Source organism: Acomys minous (genome assembly GCF_964271855.1).
Source record: "Acomys minous genome assembly, chromosome: 12".
Classification (NCBI taxonomy): Eukaryota; Metazoa; Chordata; class Mammalia; order Rodentia; family Muridae; genus Acomys; species Acomys minous.
The window spans coordinates 89,514,046-89,536,666 of record NC_140493.1 but is presented as its reverse complement, the minus strand read 5'-3'; the positions used below and the strand labels follow the sequence as shown (position 1 = coordinate 89,536,666).

General features: G+C 44.6%; 1 protein-coding gene across 2 annotated transcripts in view; it reads left to right on the top strand.

The window, feature by feature from the left end:
* The window catches only part of NPEPPS (aminopeptidase puromycin sensitive), an 80,977-nt gene extending 59,476 nt beyond the window's left edge, over positions 1-21,501 (top strand). For both annotated transcript variants that reach the window (XM_084748734.1, XM_084748735.1), the window contains 9 exons: positions 724-863; positions 3,866-4,000; positions 5,244-5,463; positions 9,360-9,502; positions 10,294-10,350; positions 13,700-13,807; positions 14,532-14,687; positions 15,504-15,551; positions 20,078-21,501. In XM_084748734.1, the coding sequence (XP_084604860.1) occupies positions 724-863; positions 3,866-4,000; positions 5,244-5,463; positions 9,360-9,502; positions 10,294-10,350; positions 13,700-13,807; positions 14,532-14,687; positions 15,504-15,551; positions 20,078-20,230 (1,160 nt within the window). In that variant the 3' untranslated portion in view covers positions 20,231-21,501. The remainder of the gene's footprint in view (positions 1-723; positions 864-3,865; positions 4,001-5,243; positions 5,464-9,359; positions 9,503-10,293; positions 10,351-13,699; positions 13,808-14,531; positions 14,688-15,503; positions 15,552-20,077) is intronic.
* The last annotated feature ends 1,120 nt before the right edge of the window (positions 21,502-22,621 follow it).

The following is a 22,621-nucleotide window of genomic DNA, read 5'->3' as shown; positions in this document are numbered from 1 at the left end:
TGTCTCTCTTTGAACAGCTCTTCTCAGTGGAGGCCTTGGATTTGATGTCCAGCGCTCCTTGCCTAATAGGAAAAAGATTTAATAAATAGGTCAAACAAGTCAGTTAATGGCTTTAGTATCCAATTAAGTCTTAAGGTGTCATAGTTCTGTCTTCTGCCCCATATTTATAATCTGTACTGTAAGTCTGACAGGTGTGCATGTTTTTCTAATGTGAGCGATATAGGTCACATTAAACCTGGAGTGTCTCTGTTGGGGAGGTTTGAGCTGCGCTTTAACTTTTAACCAAGTGTGTAGCTACTTAAATGCCGACTGTGTGCCTTCTTTAAATAGCTTTGTTAATGCACAAGATAACGTCTGCTTTGCTGTCTGATATCTAAGGCACTGGCTTTGCCTTTTAGATGTGGTGCCTCAGTGATGAAGTAAAGTAACTCCCAGAGTTGGTCCTGCGCAGTGTTGCAGGAGCGCGGGTCGGTTAATGAAAGTGCCTTAGAGCACGCACTCCTCACAGTTAGCAGTAGCCTCAGTGCTGTCGTTACCCTTGAGATGATTGTGAGTCTGATAGTAAGCTACCTTGTCCCTTGCACTGATGCTGTTAGGTCGTCTGGAGGTGTGAGGCTGGGAATATGTCCTTACCGCTCTAGCAGCCCTCGGGCTACCTAATCACCTGTACTTTTCAGTATAACCTGGTCTTTCAAGTGTTCTGTCTGTTCTCTTCTTGCTTAGGTGAAGACTGTCCTCAGTGGATGGTTCCTATCACAATCTCAACTAGTGAAGACCCCAGCCAGGCTAAACTGAAAGTCCTGATGGATAAGCCGGAGATGAATGTGGTTTTGAAGAATGTCAAACCTGAGCAGTGGGTAAAGGTAAGTGTAGAAAGGCATGGCCATTTTTAACTCTTGCTCTGTGTCTTTGTGGCTGACTCTGAATTGTATTCTTTCTTTCTTTCTTTCTTTTTTTCCTTCTTTTTTTTTTTTAAAGATTTATTTATTATTATGTATACAGTGTTGTCTGCATGTACACCTGCAGGCCAGAAGAGGGCATCAGATCACATTACAGATGGTTGTGAGCCACCATGTGGTTGCTGGGAACTGAACTCAGGACCTTTGGAAAAGCAGGCGGTGCTCTTGTATTCTTTCAATGTAGACTAGTGTTTTTCTTTTGTTTTTTCAAGACAGGGTTTCTCTGTGTGGCCTTGGCTGTCCTTGACTCACTTTATAGACCAGGCTGGCCTTGAACTCTTAGCAATCTGCCTGCCTGAGTGCTGGGATTAGAGGCGTGACCCACTGTGACCAGCTTAGGTTAGTACTTTGAAAGGAAAAAACAGTCCTAAGCAGAAAAAACTGAATTGTGAGGATCGAAAATTAGAGTTGACTGGGTTTGGTCATGCACACCTCTAACTGCAGCACCCACAGGCTGAGCGGGAGGTAGAGGTCGGCTCGGCTGCTGAGACCTAGAGCAGTAAACAGGACATTGTGCATAGGACACTTGTAGTCTATCAGCTGTAAGCTGCCTGCCTCCTTTTATAAAAAGTCAGGCTGTGGTGGGGCACGCGTTTAATCCCAGCAGAGGTAGGTGGATCTTTCTGAGTTCGAGACCAGCCTGGTCCTCAGAGTGAATTTCAGGATAACCAAAACTGTACAGAGAAACCCTATCTCGAAAAACCAGCCATGCAACGAAGCTGCGCCCCCCCCATCCCTTCTAATGACTGTTAATGTAAGTAGTGTGTTGTCCACATGTAACTATCCTCAAATGAAATCAGAAATATCAAAAAACGTTTGTCGCTGAAATGTGAAATTCTTTTTTTTTTTTTTTTTTTGGGGGGGGGGGGCTTTTCAAGACAGGGTTTCTCTGTGTAGTCTTGGCCGTCCTAGACTAGCTTTGTAGTCCAGGCTGGCCTCAAACTCACAGCGATCCGCCTGCCTCTGCCTCCCGAGTGCTGGGATTAAAGGCGTGCGCCCCCATGCCCGGCTGAAATGTGGAATTCTTTTAGCTATTGCTATAATATTATTTTACAAAAATACCAATGTGTAAATATTATATTTTACTTTGTAATAATTTTTTTTGCTACAATTTATTCTTACAGTTACTGGTTATCCCAAAATTTTAGCTGTCAACAAGTAACTATTTTAAACCCTGAATAGGGGGAGGAGGAATTATTTTCCCCCAGGCATGGTGGTATACGCCTGTAATCCCAGCATTAGGGAGGCAAAGGCAGGCAGATCTCTGAGTTCAAGGACAGCTAAGGCTATACCGAGAAACCCTGTCTCAAATAAAACAAAACAAAACATTTTTCTATTTTAACATTTAAAATGGAATATATTAGCATTTGCATTTTTTAAAAAGTTTTTAAAAATATTTGTTTATTATTATATACAGTGCTCTGCCTGCATGTACCCCTGCAGCCCAGAAGACGGCACTAAATCACATAATAGATGGTTGTGAACCACCATGTGGTTTCTGGGAATTGAACTCAGGACTTCTGGAAGAGCAGCCAGTGGTCTTAACCTCTGAGCCATCCCGCCAGCCCCTAAAAAAAGTTTTACATTCGCTTTACATCCAATGGAATTGCCCCCCTTCCTCTCCTCCCAGCTCAACCCTCCCACCGTCTTCCCCCTTTCATCGCTCCTTTTTTTGTTTTTCAATACAGGGTTTCTCTCTGTAGCCTTGTAGCCTTGGCTGTCCTGGACTCACTTTGTAGACCAGGCTGGCCTCAATTTCATAGCGATCCACCTGCCTCTGCCTCCCGAGTGCTGGAATTAAAGGTGTGCGCCACCACTGCCCGGCCATCCCTCCCTTTTCCTCTGAAAAGAGGAGCCCCTCACCACCACCCGCCCTAGCACGTCAAGGCGCATCAACACTGAGCTCCTCCTCATCCAGTGAGGGGCAAGCAAGGCAGCTCCTGTGGGGGGAAGTGATTGAAAAGGCAACAGAGTCCATGCCATAGACAGCACCTGCTCATCTTACTAGGGGACCCACATGAAGATCAAATTTCCCATTGGTTACGTATGTGTAGGAGCCTAGGTCTGGTCTATGCATACTCTTTGGTGAGTATTTGAAATTATGATCTGGAAGAATAAGCAGCAATGAGGAAGTTTCTTATAAATTAGAAAAGAATTATATATGTTATGGTTTTAATTAATTACATAAAAATGTAGCTTCTAGAGTAAAAGATAAAGAGACTCAAAATAATTGGATCAGAATTCTTTGATTATTTTTATAATTTTTCAAATTATTATTAAGGTGCATTGGTGTTTTTCTGCATGTATGTCTGTGTGTTCTGGAGCTGGAGTTACAGACATTTGTGAGCCACCATGTGGGTGCTGGGAGTTGAACTCAGGACCTCTGGAAGAGCAGCCAATGCTCTTAACCATTGAGCCATCTCTCCAGCTCCTATTTTTACAATACTTTTATGTAGTAAGTTTTGTAATTTTATTTTACATAGGTTTTGTTGGTTGGTTGGTTTTCAAGATAGGACTTAGCTCCATGGTAGAATACTTGCTTAGCATGCAGGAATCCATTCGTTTGATCCCCAACATTACCCCCCAAATTTGTTTGTTGTGTTGTTGTTGTTTTTGAGACAGAGTCTCATTATGTAGCTCTGGCTGTCCTGGAACTCATGTAGACTAGTCTGGCCGCTGTGCTCACTCAAAAAAATCTTTTATAAAATGGAGTAGCTGACTATGGTGGTGCTCACCTTTAATCCCAGTACTCAGGGGGCAGAGGCAGGCAGATCTGTATTAAGAGTTTCAGGCCAGCCTGGTCTACAGAGTGAGTTCCAGGACAGCCATGGCTGCATAGAGATCCTGTCTGAAAAGAAAAGTGGGGAGAAAAAAAGTGATTAATAGTATTTATTGGCTCTTTTTAGTTAAATCTGGGAACAGTCGGGTTTTATCGGACCCAGTACAGCTCTGCCATGCTGGAAAGTTTATTACCAGGAATCCGTGACCTTTCTCTGCCCCCAGTGGATCGACTTGGATTACAGAATGACCTCTTTTCTCTGGTGAGCATCTGACACTTAGGTCATGTGATGCGTTTTGTTCGTTAAAGGGTCCTATTTCTCCTGGAGTATATAAAGCATATTAGAAAGATACGATTCTTCCCGTAGGTTGACTATTTGGGATGACAGCAAATAGCTAATCACTAATTAACGTGATGAGATTGTTACCTATGTTACTTGCCTGAAGCAAATTCCATTTACTTCTTCTAAGCCGGTTTTCAAAACCTATCTTTGCTTGAACTGTCCTTTGTAAGGCCAAAAGTCCATCCTTTCAAAAGAAATGGATATGAGTCATAAACAAATTTTTCTACGAATTTTTTAAAAACTTAATTTAGAGTGATCTTATGTTTTTCTTAAGTAGTACTTGTACTTTGCTGGGAAAGCCAGAATATTTTAACAGTACGTTGTTACTCAAATTATAGCATATCAGCCCCAGAATTACATACATATTTGGCTTTGTTCCAGGAAGGATTTAAAGCAGCAAAATTCATATTGTTGTCTTTATGACTCCAACACCAGCACATTAGGTAATTTCAGGATGTCTTTGCCTGTGGTAAAATTGTCATTCTTTCTAGTGTTCCTTTAAATTGGACCGAAATCTCCCTGCCCTCTGTGACTGCTGTTTGGATTCCTTCTTTGAATAAATACAGATTAGCATTGATGGACAAAACCTCCCATCTGCTGATGGCATTGCCAAGGGAGACCTGTCCCAGGAGAGCAGGCTGTTTGTGCAGTCGGCTGCCAGAACAGAAGTTCTCTTTCCAGCTCTCGTTAGTCAGCGCTGAAAGCCTCTGAGTCTGTAGAGCCTCCCGCACATGGTCTTCTAGAAGGCAGTAACGGAGAGGGAGGCTCAATTTGACAGTTTGCAGGTTCAGCCCTGAAAGAGCCTTTGTCAAGAACCAGAGCCCCAACTCTTTTTACAGCTTTTCTGAAAGTATTAAATTTTTTAAACATCAAAGTGATGCCCCAGAAACTGAGTGGAAACAGGAAGTTAACTAGTTATTATCAGTACCAAATTATGAAGTATAGTATAATTTTTAAGGAGTTCTTTTATAAATAGAAATTTATAAAAGATGTTGTCAAGATAGGATTTTTATTCTAGCAGTATTGTGAACTTACTGAGCCTCATTTCCTTAAAACAAACAAAAAAAATTACTAGCAGTAGATAACGCCTACTTGTGTGTGTGTTTTCTTTTGTCTTGTTTAGTTTGAAGGCTGAGCTAATTTGTGTTTTTTCCTGTCCCAGGCTCGAGCTGGAATCATTAGCACTGTAGAGGTTCTAAAAGTCATGGAGGCTTTTGTGAATGAGCCCAATTATACTGTGTGGAGCGACCTGAGCTGTAACCTGGGGATTCTTTCAACTCTCTTGTCCCACACAGACTTCTATGAGGAAATCCAGGAGTTTGTGAAAGATGTCTTTTCACCTATAGGAGAGAGACTGGGCTGGGACCCCAAGCCTGGAGAAGGTACTCTACGGGAGACAGTCTGTCTGAGGCTGCTGTTTTCTGTTCACTTGTGGCTAACAATTAGCAGCATCTCTGTATCCAGATGGTGCTGTATATTCAGTTGGCCAGGACTTAAATGGTCTGAACCTGCTGGTGAAATTGTTAGAGCAGCAATAGCTTGGAACCCATGGTTTTACTCTCTTCCTTCAGCACGGATCATGACACCTGGCAGGGGCCAGCTTTCCAAAATAAGGATTTTATTTGGTGTTTATGTGTGCTTTCCATGATTATGACTATAAACTTGTATCTTTTTCAAAAATTGTCACTTACATGTTGGAATGATGTGTGTTCCGTGTCTATTGGTGGCCTGGGTTCCGTGTCTGGCAGGCCAGACCAGGCGCTGTTTGCTTCCATAAGGGAACAGGAACCTGGAGAGCAAAGGTCCTCTTTCTCTATTAGGAGCGGTTCTCTTATCAGGAGCAGCTTAGAGCTCTCAGGGCGAGGCCTGCACACTGGGCGAGGCTCCCAGGCTCACCTGGAGAGATGGTAATAGGTTTAGCACTGGGTGTTAAAGTTAGTGGTTTTAAAATGAGATTGCTGGTATCAGACAGCAGTGGAAACTTGGGAGTTCCACAAGCCCTTGATGATACCAAAGCTGTTACAGCCCTTTGTCTAGCTGCCATGCTAAGCACAGCAGAGGAGGCGGGCAGATACCCTAAACTGGCCAGAAGGCAGGGCAGGTGAGGCATAGGCCCAGCAAGGGCTTCACTGGTGGTCAGCACTGAGCTTGCCCAAGATGGAGCGGGCTTCAGTGGCTGCCAACGCAGTTCTGCCATCGCTGCCCTGGACCCAGAATAAACGATGAGGCTCAGATCCTCTGTGGTGAGGCCTTTATTTTTGAGAATTAGGGACATTATAAACCTTGGGCAGTGGGAGGGGTTGCCAGGGTGATTGTGTTTGATTCCCAGGGGCTAGGAATACCAGGGATACTTAATCTACATGTAACAAAACAGCCCTATCATAAGAAGGAAAAACAGGTTGGACATAGGCCTTTAATCTCAGCACTTCGGAGGCAGAGGCTGGTGGATCGCTGTGAGTTCGAGGACAGCCTGGTCTACAAAGCAAGTCCAGGACAGCCAAGGCTACACAGAGAAACCCTGTCCCAAAAAACCAAACCCAAAAAGCAGTACTTGATTATCCTATAGGTTGGAAAGAATCTCCAGATACACCAAGACATCTTATTAGTATAGGGTGGGTATCTCCAGAAATCCCTAGGTGCTTACTGAACAGGTTTCTTGTTTTTTGTTTTTTTTCCAGACAGGGTTTCTCTGCGTATCCTTGGCTGTCCTAGACTCACTTTATAGACCAGGCTGACCTCGAACTCACAGTGATCTGCCTGCCTCTGCCTCTCGAGTGCTGGGATTAAAGGTGTGCATCACCACACCCGGCTTGAACAGGTTTCTTATCAGGAAAGGGTCATGGGTGTAATCTTCCCTGAGAGCTAGAGGTCCTGAGGGGCACCTAGGGTTCCCCAGATCAGGCAAAGAGAGAGTCCCCACTGAGAAAGGGTCCCTCTTCTTAAACCACTCAGAGGCTATCCAGAAATGCCAGACCTTAATACCAGGGTTCCACAATGGTGACTTGCAGGTTTTAAACACAATTATTTGTTGCCATCTGCTCCCTAAATCTTTTTTTTTAAGATTTATTTATTATGTATACAGTGTTCTGCCCACATGTGTGCCAGCAGGCCAGAAGAGGGCACCAGATCTGATTATAGGCAGTTGTGAGCCACCATGTGGTTGCTGGGAATTGAACTCAATACCTTTGGAAGAGCAGCCAGTGTTCTTATTTAACCTCTGACCCATCTTTACAGCCCCTTTCCTGCCAAATCTTAATCTAGGTGTTTTTTTCTTTTTCTAGTGCTGGGTTTAAACCTAGGGGCTAAGTCTTTGCTAAACTCTGCCAATGAGCTATCTACTCCCAGACCATTAATCTGAGAATGTTAAATAAGAACATTAATAGTAGCAAGTTCTTGCCTTCATTGATTCAACTAATATTTATGTAACTAGTAAAAGGTGCTATTTTAGAAGCTGCTGGTACGGGTGCACAAAGCATTGCACCGTATAACATATTCTAGAGGGAGACAGCAACAAGTTATATTAAGGTGGTAAAAAGTATCAAAAAGAAAAATGAGTGTGAATAAGGAGTACTGAGCCGGAATTTTATAAAATAGTTGGGGAAAATCATCACTAATTAGCTGATCTTTGAGCAGAACTGAAAGAGAGATACAAGAATAGAGCAGATTATTATAAGACCAGAGGGACTAGCAGGCACAAGAGTCTGAAGCAAGAGTTGGCCAGAGTGTTTAAAGAAACATTGAAAGGCTGCTAAGATCAGGACCATGGATGCCCATGGTAAGTCGCTGGTCTCCTGTAGGGAGTGTGGGCTATAGCAAGTGATACAAGATGCTAGTTTTAAAAGTGTTGAGCAGAAGAGCATGATTTGATTTGTGTGACTATGAAGAACAAACTGAAGGAAAACTATTCGGAAGGCTGAAACTAAAATGGTTTGGTGGAGGATTGAGTGTGGTAGAGGAGGCTCATCAGAGAACAGTACTCAGGCAGGCAGTGGTGGTGCAGATCTGTGAGTTCCAGGACAGCCAGAGATGTTGTACAGAGGAACCCTGTCCAGAAAAACAACCCCCTCACCCCCCCACACACATACAAAAAAAAACCCTGCTTGTTAGAGGGACAAAGTTCCAGGCCAGCCAGTGTTGCATAGTAAGATCCTCTCTTAAAAAAACATGTAAGCCGGGCATGGTGCCGCACGCCTTTAATCCCAGCACTCGGGAGGCAGAGGCAGGTGGATGTCTGTGAGTTCGAGGCCAGCCTGGTCTACACAGTGAGTCCAGGAGAGTCAAGGCGACACAGAGAGACCCTGTCTCAAAAAACAAATACAAAGTGAGATGACCAGGATTGGTGGCGCACGCCTTTATCTCAACAATTGGGAGGCAGAAGTAGGCAGGTGTCTGTGAGTTGAGACCAGCCTGGTCTACAAAGTGAGTCCAGGACAGCCAAGGCTACACAGAGAAATCATCTCAAAAAACGGAAAAGAAAAAGAAAAAGAAGAAAAGAGGGAGAGAAAGTGGATGAGTGGCTCCTAAGGACAACGCCCAAGGTTGACCTTTGCTCAACACATGTATGGTCACACAAATATGTACCCATATGTACCCAGACACAAAACCATCACAGGAGCTGGAGAGCTGGCTCAACAGTTAAAAACACAGCTCTTGCAGAGGGTCAAGTTTGGTTCCCAACACCCACACAGAGGCTCACAACCATCTATCTGTAATTCCAGTTTCAGGGTAGCCAACTACCATTCTAATCTAAGCTATATCCCCAAAGGCCTCTTGCATGCTCTACCACAAAGCTACATCTGTGACCATTGAGGGAGCCTTCACTTATGGTGACAGTGATGCTGAACTGGGGAGGGTGCTTACTGGTAACTTTGCATGTCGCGGAAGAAGCAGCCACTAAATTTTCATCTAAAGATCTAAGGTTTCAGTTTATTGTACAAAGAGCATTCTAGTGCCGTATGGGCCTTTAAAAAAAATCTTGGGCCAAATCTACATGATATAAGCCTCTCCTTTTCACATGTATTCATCAGCAGTATATATACTTAACTGCATTAGTAGATAGACTCTGGCAACTGCTACTTGTGAGTCCAGACAAAGTCAGCAAGTTTGTTGGCTTGTCTAGTATGTTTATTCCTTCCCTCTTAAAATTTGGTAGGTTAAGTCGTGTTCACTTACGTATTAGAGGAATTGATTATGTTTGTTCAAAGTTACAAAATATTCAGGCAGTTCATTTATCAAAGCAGGTTCTTCAAGTAGTCTTGTGTCTTCGCTTCTCAATCAGGTCATCTAGATGCACTCCTGAGGGGCTTGGTGCTGGGCAAACTGGGGAAAGCAGGCCATAAGGCAACTTTGGAGGAAGCCCGGCGTCGGTTTAAGGAGCACGTGGAAGGGAAACAGACTCTGTCTGCTGATCTGAGGAGTCCTGTAAGTTAACCTTAGGAAACTGCCTTGAACGCTGGGTGTGGTGATGCAGTCCTTCAGTCCCAGCACTCAGGAAGCAAAGGCTGGCAGAGCTCTCTGCGCTTAAGGCCAGCGTGGGCTGTGTATATAGTGAGACCCAGTCTAGGGGGAAATTTTTCCTTTGCCTTCTAGGTGTTTTAGTCTGTAAAGCTAAAATTGACCTAAGAATGGACCCTCAGACCCTACACAAATGTGCTGCAAGGTGATTAACTTTGTGCATTTCTCTGAGAGAACTGGTGCAAGCTGTTGTCAGAACATGTCAGCCTCGCCAGTAGTCTTATTATTGATTGATAACCATAGTCTGTGCTTTTGTATGAAACTTTTTCTTTTCTTTTTTTGTTTTGTTTTATTTTGTTTTTTTGTTTTGTTTTTGTTTTTCGAGACAGGGTTTCTCTGTGTAGCCTTGGCTGCCCTGGACTCGCTTTGTAGACCAGGTTGGCCTCAAACTCACAGAGATTTGACTGCCTCTGACTCCCTGGGATTACACAAGTGTATGCCACCACCGCCAGGCATAACTATATTCTTTTAAACTGGCCTTGTGTCCTATGTTGTTTTATTTTTCCAGACAGAGTCTGTGTAGCCCACAGAGGACTTGGACTTACGGTCTTTCTCCTGCCCCATCCCACCACCCCTAGTGCTAAGGCAGCAGACCTCTACCACGATGTCCAGCTGCTTCTTATCTTAGCATTAGACTGTTTATAACAAAATGTGGACCGCTCAAATGGCTTCTCTTTTCCCCTGGCGTTGTTTTGTAGGTTTATCTTACTGTGTTGAAGCATGGTGATGGCACTACCTTAGACGTTATGCTAAAGGTAAGTGTCTTTGGAATAGGCTTCCAGATTCTTGCTTTTGAATTGGATCTACCCAGTACCACGTAATAGTTTGGGGAATCGGGGAAAGCCTGGGCAAAGATGTACATGTGCTGGATTTGGCTTGTAATCGCAGGTATTAAGGAGGTTGAAGCAGAAGGACAGAAAGTTTAGGGTCTGCCTGGCCGTGGAATGAGTTCAAGGTCAGCCTGGGCAATTGTGAGGCCCCTCCTCAGCACAGATGAAAGAGCTCTGGGGGCGTGGGAGAGCTGGCCAGCATGTTGAAGGGGCTAGCCCGCAGTACCACAACCCTAGGGAAAGAAAGGCATGGAGAGAAGAGAGGCCTGCACAAGGTCTATTGCGCTGTTTCCAAAGATGCTACACTCACTTTTCAGGGTTGTTTGTTTGGTTTGTTTTTCAATGTTTGGTTGGTGGTTATTATGTGTACAGTATTCTGCCTGCATGCCAGTCGAGGGCACCAGATCACCATTATAGATGGTTGTGAGCCACCATGTGGTTTCTGGGAATTGAACTCAGGACCTTTGGAAGAGTAGTCAGTGCTCTTAACCTCTGAGCCATCTCTCCAGTCTCAATTAGGTTCATTTGAGGTTTTGTTTGTTTGTTTGTTTGTTTTATTTTGTTTTTTGTTTTGTTTTGTTTTTTAGAGACAGGTTTTCTCTGTCCCTGTCTGTCCTAGATTCTCTTTGTAGAGCAGGCTGGCCTTGAAGTCACAGAGATCCACCTGCCTCTGCCTCCCGAGTGCTGGGACTAGAGGCATGCGCAATGCAACCATGCCTGCCGTTTTGTTTGGTTTGGTTTATTATTATTTTTTCTTCCACCTCACTTTGTAACTGAGGCTGCTTACAACTCTTCATCTTCCTTCCACCTTCCCACACAGTACTCAGGGTACAGAGAGCACAGGTTAAACCTATCAAAAAGCAGGGTCTTACACGGTGTTCAGGTTGCCCTTGAACTTACTCTCTAATGACAGTCAGGCCTTGAACTAAGTCTCCTATAGCCCTCCTGCCCCCCACAAGCAGCCAGGATCACAGCTTATACTACTACCAAGCCCCAGAGAGAGAACTGTCTAGATCAGTGGTTCCCAGCTTTTCCTAATGCTGTGACCCTTTAATATAACTCCTCATTTGTAATGACCCCCAATCATAAAAGTATTTTCACTACTATAATTTGCTATTGTTATGAATTATAACATAAATATCTGTATCTACTGGTCTTAGGTGACCCCTGTGAAAGGTTATCTGGACAGTGGTAGCACACACCTTTAATTCCAGCACTTGGGAAACAGGCAGGCGGATTGCTGTGAGTTTGAGGCCAGCCTGGGTACACAGAAACACTGTTTCCAAAAACTGAGATTGGGGTAGGGAACAAAGGAGGAAGAGAGGGTTATTTTCTCTTGGTAATTTAGTAATGAACAATTTTAAGTTTTTTTTTTTTGTTTTAGAGATTTATTTATTTATTATTTATGTAATATTCTGCCCTCATGTGTGGCTACATGCCAGAAGAGAGCATTAGATCAAATTATAGATAGTTGTGAGCTACCATGTGGTTGCTGGGTATGGAACTCAGGACTTTTAGAAGAACAGACAATGCTATTAACCTCTGAGCCATCTCTCGAGTCCCCAAAACTTAAATTATTTTAAAATAGTTGCTATTAGCCAGGTGAGGTGGCGCACACCTTAAATCCCAGCAGTCAGGAAGCAGAGGCAAGTAGATTGCTATGAGTTTGAGGCCAGCCTTGGTCCACAAAGTGAGTCTTAGGACAGCCAGGGCTGTTACACAGGAAAAAAAAACCCTGTCTCGAAAAACAAATAACAGCCGCGCGTGGTGGCGCACACCTTTAATCCCAGCACTCGGGATGCAGAGGCAGGCGGATCGCTGTGAGTTCGAGGCCAGCCTGGACTACAGAGTGAGTCCAGGATGGCCAAGGCTACACAGAGAAACCCTGTCTCGAAAAACCAAAAAACAACAACAACAATAATGTTGTTGTTGTTGTTATTATTAATTATTCCTATTGTCTTGAACTGTGATATTAGAGTGCCATCTAGTGGCTATGTGTTACATGTCCTCTGGGAGAAAAGTGCTTCCTAAATATATTCCTTTAATATATTGGACCTTCAGAAGACTCAGGAGGCAAGAGGCAGGGGATTTGTCTCAAATTTGAGGCCAATCTAATCTACATAAGGAGTTCTAGACTATCCAGGGCTGCATAGTGAGACCCCGTCTCAAAACAGAAAGAGCATTAGGTAATAAATATTCTGGGTTTTCTATTTTTTTCTTTTCATTAAATGTGTATGAGTGTTTTTGCCTGCATGTATTTCTTTGTACCACGTGTGTGCCTGGTGCCCTGCCTAGCTTGGAAGAGGGCTTCTGATTCCTCTGAAGCTATTGTTAGCAAGTGGTCATGAGCCATCATGGGGTGCTTCAAACTGCACCCCAGGTTTCCTGCAAGAGCAGCCAGTTCTCGTGGCTTCAGAGCTGTCTATCCAACCCCAAATATTCTTATGGACTCTGAGGGACTGAAGAGATGATTCCATTTTATAGGTAAAAAGTTTACTGCACAGCAGAACACCTGAGTTTGGATTCCGTGTGTAAGAGCCAGGTGCAGTGGTGCCCGTCTCTGTAGCCCAGCAATGAGTGGATAGAGGTGGGCAGAACGTACAGGCCAGCTAGCCTACAGGGTCATTGACAGAGCTGACCCAAAGACACAAGATGGACAGCAATACAGGAAGACTCAGCATTGGCCTCCACCCTCTTAAGGGTGAGCGTAGCTGCAAGCATGAGCACACCTTAGGCACACCACTGTAAGCCGTGTTCAGTAGTCTGTCTTTTGAGGGTTGGGGGCAGGGTCTCATGTAGCCAAGGTTGTTCTGAAACTGTACCCAGGATGTCCTCAGGTGTCTGATCCTTCTGCTTCTACTTCCCCAGGGTTAATTTATCTTTTATTAAATAAGTAAATAATTGTAGCCAGCTACTATATGTCTAGATTATTTTCAGCTTCTACTATTACAGGCTAAATTGAATATGTTTGGTGATAGTGCACTCATCTCATGCAAAGTGATGTAAAGATTTTGACCATGGCAGCCTTGCTCTTTAGATCTTGATGTTAGACTCTGTAAAGCTGAGACACTGTTTAGCTAGTGCACATGCACATCCAGTGGCTCACTGCTTTGGTAGATGTCGGTTTTGGTGTCCAACTGTTGGGAAGAAGTTCTCTATTGTAGTGTTCCGCCAGTCTTGCACGGTGAGTGGGCAGAAGTTACTCCTGATTGGAAGACAAGCTGCTAGACTCCAGGGAAGCACTAACTATTCCTCTTTATTTTTTTCCTTGTAGCTCCACAAACAAGCTGATATGCAAGAAGAGAAAAACCGAATTGAAAGAGTTCTTGGGGCTACTCTTTCACCTGAACTGATTCAAAAAGTCCTCACTTTTGCACTTTCAGTAAGTTATAAGTTACATTTCAAGATAAGTGGTGTTCAGATTAAAAGCAGCAGCGTACACTCTCAATCCCAGCGCTTACGAGGCAGGGGCAGGCAGATATCTTATTTCATGGCAGTGTGGTCTACAGAGCCATGGGACAGCAGGGGCTGCATAGTGAGGCCAGAGAGGGAGAAGAAAGGGTGTGCTGGTGTGAGCTTTCGGTTCTGTTTTCAGTTTTTTATGGCTTTATTTCATCTGTAGCAGGATTGGGGTGGTACAAGAGGAGCTGAGTGGTTCTTCCCTTCATCTATGGTTTCCAGAGATTGAGTCAGGCTGGGAGGCTTGGCTGCTGTGCTGGCCCTTTAGCTCCCACTAGGAGTGAGAATTAAATAGGTTGAGGAGGAAGTGTGCCTTTAGAATACCTTTCACTTCCCTGGAAATGAGTGTCTTCCCTGGTACCAGAAGGTAGCCTTTTTTTTTTTTTAAAGATTTATTTATTTATTATAATGTATACAGTGCTCTGCCTGCATATGCACCTACAGGCCAGAAGAGGGCACCAGATCACATTCTAGATGGTCTTGAGCCACCATGTGGTTGCTGGGAATTGATTTCAGGACTTCTGGAAGCGCAGACAGTGCTCTTAACCTCTGAACCATCTCTCCAGCCCCACAGCCAGTGTTAACCACTGAGCAGTCTCTTGATAGCCAGACTTCTAATTCTTTTTTGTTCTTTGTTTGATTTTTAGGAAGAGGTACGTCCACAGGACACTGTGTCTGTAATTGGTGGAGTAGCTGGAGGCAGCAAGCATGGGAGGAAAGCTGCTTGGAAATTCATAAAGGACAACTGGGAAGAGCTTTATAACCGATACCAGGGAGGGTTCTTAATATCCAGACTAATAAAGGTATGTGGGAGTCTTGAGGAGCTTGCTAATCTCAAATTATTGAGTAATTATGATCCATTAAGGCTGGGCGGTGGTGGCGCACACCTTTAATCCCAGCACTGGGGGTGGGAGTGGGGGTCAGAGGCAGGCGGATCACTGTGAGTTCAAGACCAGCCTGGTCTACAAAGCAAGTCCAGGCCAGCCAAGGCTACACAGAGAAACCCTGTCGCAAAAAACAAACAAATACGATCTGTTAGACAGTGGTTCTCAACTTCCCTAATGCCAGCTCTTTAGTACAGCTCCTCATGTTGTGATTCCAGCTGTAGTATTGAATTGATACTTCATAGCTAACTTTGCTGCTGTTGTCCGCTGTAATGTAAACATCTGATATGTGACTCCTGTGACGGTTGTGACCCACAAGCTGGGACCCTCTGTCTTACACCCAACAGTTAGGGTCTTTGCTCTGTAAAAGGTTCTTCAGCCAGGTATGGTGAACCATGCTTATAACTCAGCACTGTAAGCTGAGGCAGAAGGATTGCTGTGAGTTTGTAACTAGCCAGGACTATATAATAAGACCCAAACCCCTACACCTGCCCTCGAATCAAGAGGTCCTCAAGGGCTTCGGGTGCATCTCAGTCATAGGCCGGCTCTGGACTAGGCGCTGAGTTCAAGCCCAAGCCAAGAAGATTTGTTTTGTGAGTGTGCAGGCTCACCTTATCATCTCTGCAAACCAGCGTGGGAGAGAACAGATGGTTTGTCTTTAAGGGAAGTGGAAGTTTGTTCCTAGTCTCTTTGTTGTTTCTCTAAACCTTTTAAAACCTTTGGTTTTGTTTTTAGCTGTCAGTTGAGGGATTTGCAGTTGATAAAATGGCTGGAGAAGTTAAGGTAAGGAAAGTGCTGTTTACTTTTTCATATTACATCTCAGTTATCCCCTCCCTTCTATCCTCCCATTCCTCCCTCCCTCCCATTTTCCCTTACTCCCCTCCCCTATGACTGTGACTGAGGGGGACCTCCTCCCCCTGTATATGCTCATAGTGTATCAAGTCTCTTCTTGGTATCCTGCTATCCTTCCTCTGAGTGCCACCAGGTCTCCCCATCCAGGGGACATGGTCAAATATGGGTCACCAGAGTTTGTGTGAAAGTCAGACCCCATTCTCCACTCAACTGTGAAGAATGTCCTGTCCATTGGGGTGCTGTTTACTTTTTACTTTTCAATCCAGAACATAAGTGAACCTAGTTTTCCTTCTTGCTTTCTTTTCTTTTCTTTTTTTTTTTTTTTTTTTTTCTTTTTTTTCTTTAAAACTTACTTTATTTTGTGTGTATGAATGTTTTACTTGCATGTGTGTGTGTACCATGTGCTTGCTTGGTACCCATGGATATCAGAAGAGGACATCAGATCCCCTGCATCTAGAGTTCTAGGAAGTTGAGCCACCATTTGGATGCTAGAAATCGAGGTTCTCTGCTCGGGCAGCAAGTGCCTGTCACCTGAAGCTCTTCACCCCCTTGAACCTCATTTAATGAGTGTTGGGATGATCTGCTTTTGTGTGTCCTTGTTGCATAGAAAAAGAAAGATGTGGGGCTGGAGAGATGGCTCAGAGGTTAAGAGCTCTGGCTGTTCCCACAGAGGTCCTGAGTTCAAGTCCCAGCAACCACATGGTGGCTCACGACCATCTATAATGTGATCTTATGCCCTCTTCTGGCATGCAGGTGTACATGTAGGCAGAACACTGTACATAATAAATGAATAAATCTTAGAAAGGAAGAAAGAAAACAGATGTGACTTTGTCTTCAATATCTGAAGACTTTAGAGAGATAATCAGTTTGGGGTAGACCCTGGACCTAGTAAACATCAGTATTTTAAGTCCATTATACTTTAAACTTCATTATATCTTTTTTAATTTTTTTGGTTTTTTTGAGACAGAGTTTCTCTGTGTAGCCTTAGCTGTCCTGTACTCACTTTGTAGACCAGACTAGCCTCGAACTCAGAGCAATATCCACCTGCCTCTGCCCCTTGAGTACTGCGATTAAAGGTGTGTGCCACTATGTCCTGCTCATAATGTCATTTTTAAAAAAGAATTTATTACTTATTTTATGTGTGAGTGCTCTGTCTGCATGTACAACGGCATAGCAGAAGAGGGCATCAGATCCCAGTATAGATGGCTGTGAGCCACCATGTGGTTGCTGGGACTTGAACTCAGGACCTTTGGAATAGCAGCTGGTACTTTTAACCTCTGAGCCATCTCACCAGTCCCTAAAAAAAATTTTTTTTAAAGATCTACTTTATTTATTTATTTAGGTTTTTTGAGACAGGGTTTCTTTCTGTATCCTTGGCTGTCCTGGACTCACTTTGTAGACCAGGCTGACCTCAAACTCAGCGATCTGCCTGGCTCTTTTTCATTATTTATACAGTATTCTGCCCACGTGTGTACCTACACACCAGAAGAGGGCACCAGATCTCATTATAGATGGTTGTGAGCCACCATGTGGTTGCTGGGAATTGAACTCGGGACCTTTGGAAGAACAGACAGTGCTCTTAACCTTTGAGCCGTCTCTTCAGCCCTTCTTCCAGACAATATTGAGAGCTATGATCTCACCATGACTCATTGTAGGAGCTGTTGTTAGGGATAAGTTGGTTTTTTGTTTGTTTTGTTTGTTTGTTTGTTTTTGGTGGGGGAGGTTCAAGACAGGGTTTCTCTGTGTAGCTTTGGCTGTCCTAGACTCACTTTGTAAACAAGGCTGGCCTTGAACTCACAGCGATCCGCCTGCCTTGCCTCCTGAGTGCTGGGATTAAAGGCATGCGCCACCACGCCCGGCTGCTCGTTTGTTTTCTTATCCTGCAAATATTTCTCATAGACAAGTAACTGAAGCTTAGAGCAGTTAAGTGTGACCAACCTGCCCTCAGCTTCTCTGTGTGCCATATGTCATTCAAGGTCTTTAACACTGGGACTTGGCATGGTCACCACAAAAATTCATGCTTAAGAGCCATGAACTCAGAAGCGGTCCCTGTTCAAAAGCCTCACCTTCCAAATCCCATTAACATATTGTATAGGAGAGGGTGCAGTAAAGAACCCACCACATGGTTAGGGTGAATGTTTTATTCTGAGTAAGAGGGAGAAAATACCCAGAGATATTCGGCTGAGTCAGAACAGAGAGAAACAGTAGGCTGGGCATGGCCAGGGCTGTGTGCAGGGATGAGATGGGAGGGGGCACAGTGGGGGCAGCAGGGGAGCCCAGCCGTGGGTGGGGAAGCCTTGTCCTCATGTAGAGAACAAAGGGTGTCTAGGCAGAGGGAAGCCTAGAGAGCTGGGAAGGGCTAGGATTCTAGCCTAGAGGCTTTGAAATGTTGACTTTTGAGTGGCAATTAAAGGATCCTGGAGACCACATATGCTTTAATATGCAGTTTTAGTCCCTGTTCTATTGCTGTGAAGACAGGGATGACCAAGGCAGCTTATAAAAGACAGAGACGTGCTGTATCAGGGGTCTGGTCCAGTACCATGGCGGGGAACATGGAACTGTAGCTGAGAGTCGCAGCCTGACGCTAGGCAGAAGGAGCACAGCACTGGGCCTGGCTCGGGCTTCTGAAACCTCACAACTCTTCTCCCAGTGATAGACATCCTCCAGCAAGATCACCTCCTAACCCTTCTACCCCCTCATGGCTAAACATTCAAGTATGTGAGCCTAGTTCACAACATCCTGAGAAATGCTGGCTTTCGTCACCAGAAATCCTTCTGTCGGCCAGCTTGAGCTCAGTTCTACACACACGGAGGGCCTGCGACCAAAAGATACAACTCTGAGAACTAGGTTCCCAGGAAATGAAGTGTAGGGGTGGGGGACCCCTCCAGTGCCAGCAGCAGGCTGTTGAAAAGGACAACCAAGTCAGGGCTTTTTGAGTCTTGCTTAGGGCCAGAGAAAAAGTGCTTCATGCCAAACCTGATGGTAATTTGGATTCCCCAGGATCCATATGGTGGAAGGTGAGCTGTAACTCCTGAGGGTTGTCCATCTGACCTGCGTCTCACTGCGACACACCAAGCCCTTAAATATATTGGAGGTAGCATAGTATCTCTGGGTTTAAGAACTCTTGCTGCACCCATGCCGGCTGAGTCACAACCACTTACACCTCCAACCCTAGGTCACCCAGTGTTCCTGGCCTCCAAAATGCATGTGCACACACACATGTATACTTAAATAAAGTTAAATCTTCAAAGCTGGGCCACACGTTTAATCCTAGCTTGGGTGACAGAGGCAGGTGGATCGCTTGTGAGTTTAAAGCCACCCCGGTCTAGAGCAAGTTCCTGCACAGCCAGGGCTACACAGAGAAAGGTGTGTGTGTGTGTGTGTGTGTGTGTGTGTGTACGCATAAATAGATAAATATATAGAATCTTCAAAAAACAAAACAAGGCCGGACATGGTGGCACGCATGCCTTTAATCCCAGCACTTGGGAGGCAGAGGCAGGCGGATCTGCAAAGCGAGTTCAGAACAGCCAAGATAACACAGAGAAACCCTGTCTCAAAAAACCAAAAACACAGCCTAGTCTACAAAAGGAGTTCAAGACAGCCAGGGCTACATAGAGAGACCCTGTTTCAAAAAAACAAAACAAATGTAGGGCCTAGAGAGATGGTTTAGCAATTAAGAACTCTGACTGCTCTTGCAGAGGCCTTGTTCAAGTCCCAGCAACCACATGATGGCTCACAACTGTCTAGAACTGCAGTCCCATGAGCTCCCATGCCCTCTTCTCACATGCAGACATGTGTGGAAACAGAGTTCCACATACATAGGCACATGTTGTGAATGAAGTGAGAGGAAGGGCAGCTGAATAGACCTGAGGAGCACAGCGGGTCTGGGCAGCCACGCTCCGGAGGGGCTGCCTTTGCCTTCCAAAGCTGTGCTTCTCTGCAGAGAAAAGCCTACTGGGGCCACGGGTGGCAGCTGAGAGCCGGAAATACAGCTGGTGTGTAAGTATAAAACAGATTTTGGAGACTATGTGAGAAATAGAATATAAAAATGTAAAATTTTAAATATATTTGGAGTAATGTTTTTTATGTCTAGTTAAATAAATCATTTTATTGAGAAAGAAAGAACTGCATAATCAAGTTATTGAATAAGGTCGATGTTTTCAGTAGGTTTGTGATTGCATACTGGACTCTGCTTATAGCTGTCTTTGGCTGCTTGTAGCTTGTGCGGGGGCCATGAAGTGGACACACTGGAAGACAGTTAGCATTTTAAAAATCAGCAGGTTCCATCTCTTTCAGGTTTTGATTGGGTTTAATGCATTCATTTGTTAAGGAAGGATTCCTGTATTGTAGGCCCAAGGAGTTGTTTATTCCAGCCTGTGATGGCAGTAGTCAGTTCTCATGATGAACTTCTCACTGTTGCTAACAGTGGTTCTGCATTCTGGGTTGTTTTATACCAGGCTTTCTTCGAGAGTCACCCAGCTCCTTCAGCTGAGCGTACCATCCAGCAGTGTTGTGAAAATATCCTGCTGAATGCTGCTTGGCTAAAGCGAGACGCTGAGAGCGTTCACGAGTACCTCCTTCAGCGGAAGGCTTCCCCACCCTCAGTGTGAAGCCTCCACACCATGTCTCGCTGCCTCTCTGCACGGATGAGGTGGAGCTACCAAACAGCTGATTCACATGCCAAGAATTTGGAGTCGTACACCAGTGGGGGTTGGACAATGAATGTAGTTAACTGGTTCCTGCTCACACTCCAGAATTAAAATCTATTGAAAAAGGAAAATCAGCAATTCAGCAAAAAATAAAATAAAATAAAAATGTAAATATGATAGTAATAAACTAGAGCATAACGAAACTGTGAAACTTCCTGAAGCCTGTCATGGTTCCAAGTGTTGAACACTCTCCTGTTAGTGACGGATATTGTCTTATAGCCTACCAGAAGAGGGTTTCTGTGAAGTGGGTTCTCCATGCTGCCTGACAAGCCGGGTATGTCCATTGCTGGGGATGCTGACCAGAGGCTAATCCTGGCTCACACAGTGTGCAGTTTGTGCATAATTCCAAGTGGGTTTTCTTTGTCCTTTTTGGCGTGGGAACTAACCAGGAAGGTATCTTTTCCTGCAAAACTCAATCTGAACCAAGGATTGTAGTTACTTCCTTGCTTCCCTTCTGTGTGATTCCCCACCCACCTAAAAGAAGTAATGAAAAGCTTTTAAAAAAAATAATAAAACGACCACCCCCTGCCCCTCCCCCATCCTGAGTTCTCCCTTTAGTTCTACCCCAACCTTGACCCTCTCCTTAGAGATAACGAGAAACATCTTGACAGCCACATTAAATAAGAGGCATTGATATACTTTTATTTTCTTCAAGATAACCTTTAAGAACCCTGAAACGCATAATAGGTGAGAAAGTAGAAATAAAGGCTATCAGCCAAGCCTTTCTGCTGGAGTGATTCTGCTCAAAATGGTCCCAGTTACCTGACAGGCCAAATGCTGCGCCTTCCGAACAGTATCAGTGAGCTCTGGCTCGACAGTTTGTACGGATGAGGGGCCAGTAGGGACTGCCGTGGAGCCAGGTGTCCGCCCACTGCATCCCCAGTGTGCCCACTAACGAGCCTCGCCACCTAGCCCAGTGTGTTTTTACTAAGTCTCAGCCCCTTCCTTCCTCCCCCCACCTTTTTCCCCCCTCTTTCTGTTCCTTTTATTTTTCTGAATTTTTTTTTTTTTGTGTGTGTGTGTGTGTTAACAGAAATTCATATTTGGTGTGGCTTAATGTATTTCAGAAGGTCATCAGATTGTGAGATTGCTTCCTTGAAACATTTTTGTGCTATTGTTTTTAAAAATAATAATTAAAAACCAGTTGGCGTTAATAAAAATGTCAATGTGAAGTTGATGTCCTCATTCTTTCAGCCTCCTTGAAAAGAACTAAAACTCCCTGTGCCTCAGTAGAGTTACAAGAAGTCTGATCACCACAGGATCTTTGTTGTTTCTTTTTTGGTTTTTTTGAGACAGGGTTTCTCTGTCACTTTGGTTGTCCTGGAACTCTCTCTGTAGACCAGGCTGGCCTTGAACTCACGGAGATCTTGGTGCCTCTGCCTCCCAAGTACTGGGATTAAAAATGTTCATCACCAACAACTGGACGACCATAGGATTTTTGAAAACTTATATAACTTTACATGTCTGGACATACACACACACACACACACACACACACACACACACACACACACGTGTTGTGGTGTGTGTGTGTGTGTGTGTGTGTGTGTGTGTGTAGGTCGGTCAGAGGACAGCTGTGACCCCCTCTACATTTGAGTTCTGGGGGTTGAACTCGGATCATCTGGATTTGTAGGAAGAGCCCTTACGCCAGCCATCTTGCCACTCCCATTTGTGTTGCTGAGGCAGAAGCTTCTGAAGCCCTGCTAGACTAGACCGTGAGCAGCCCAGGCTGTCCTCAAATTCAAAGCCATCCTGCCTCAGCCTTCACAGTGAGGGGGATTGGCATGAGCTAACTACCAGGCACAGCATTATTACCACAGGGTTTTATTTTGGGTATTTGGATTTGTTTGGGTTTTAAGAAAATTCAAAGCAGGTATGATTGTGTCTGTAATTTAAGCATTCTGAAGGTTGAGCATTTCAAGAGTAATACGGGCTGCACAGCAAGACCCTGTATCAAATACCAACACCCACACACACGAAGGGCTGGGATAGACCTCAGAAAAGAGCATTTGCCTATCTTCTACAATGCCTGAGTTCAGTTCCTAGCCACAATAAAGAAAATAGGGTCTGGCAGGATGGCTCCCTGGGTAAGCTGCTCTGCAAACGAAGACCTGAGTTTAGATCCCTAACAACATTTTGAGAAGCCATGTGGCCAGGTGTGGTAGTGCTTGCCTTTAATCTCAGGAGGCAGAGGCAGGTAGATCTCAGAGTTCCAGGGTAGCCAGGGTTACACAATGAGACCATGTTTGGGGGAAAGAAAACAAGGTGACCATATGTACATCTATCTGTAAA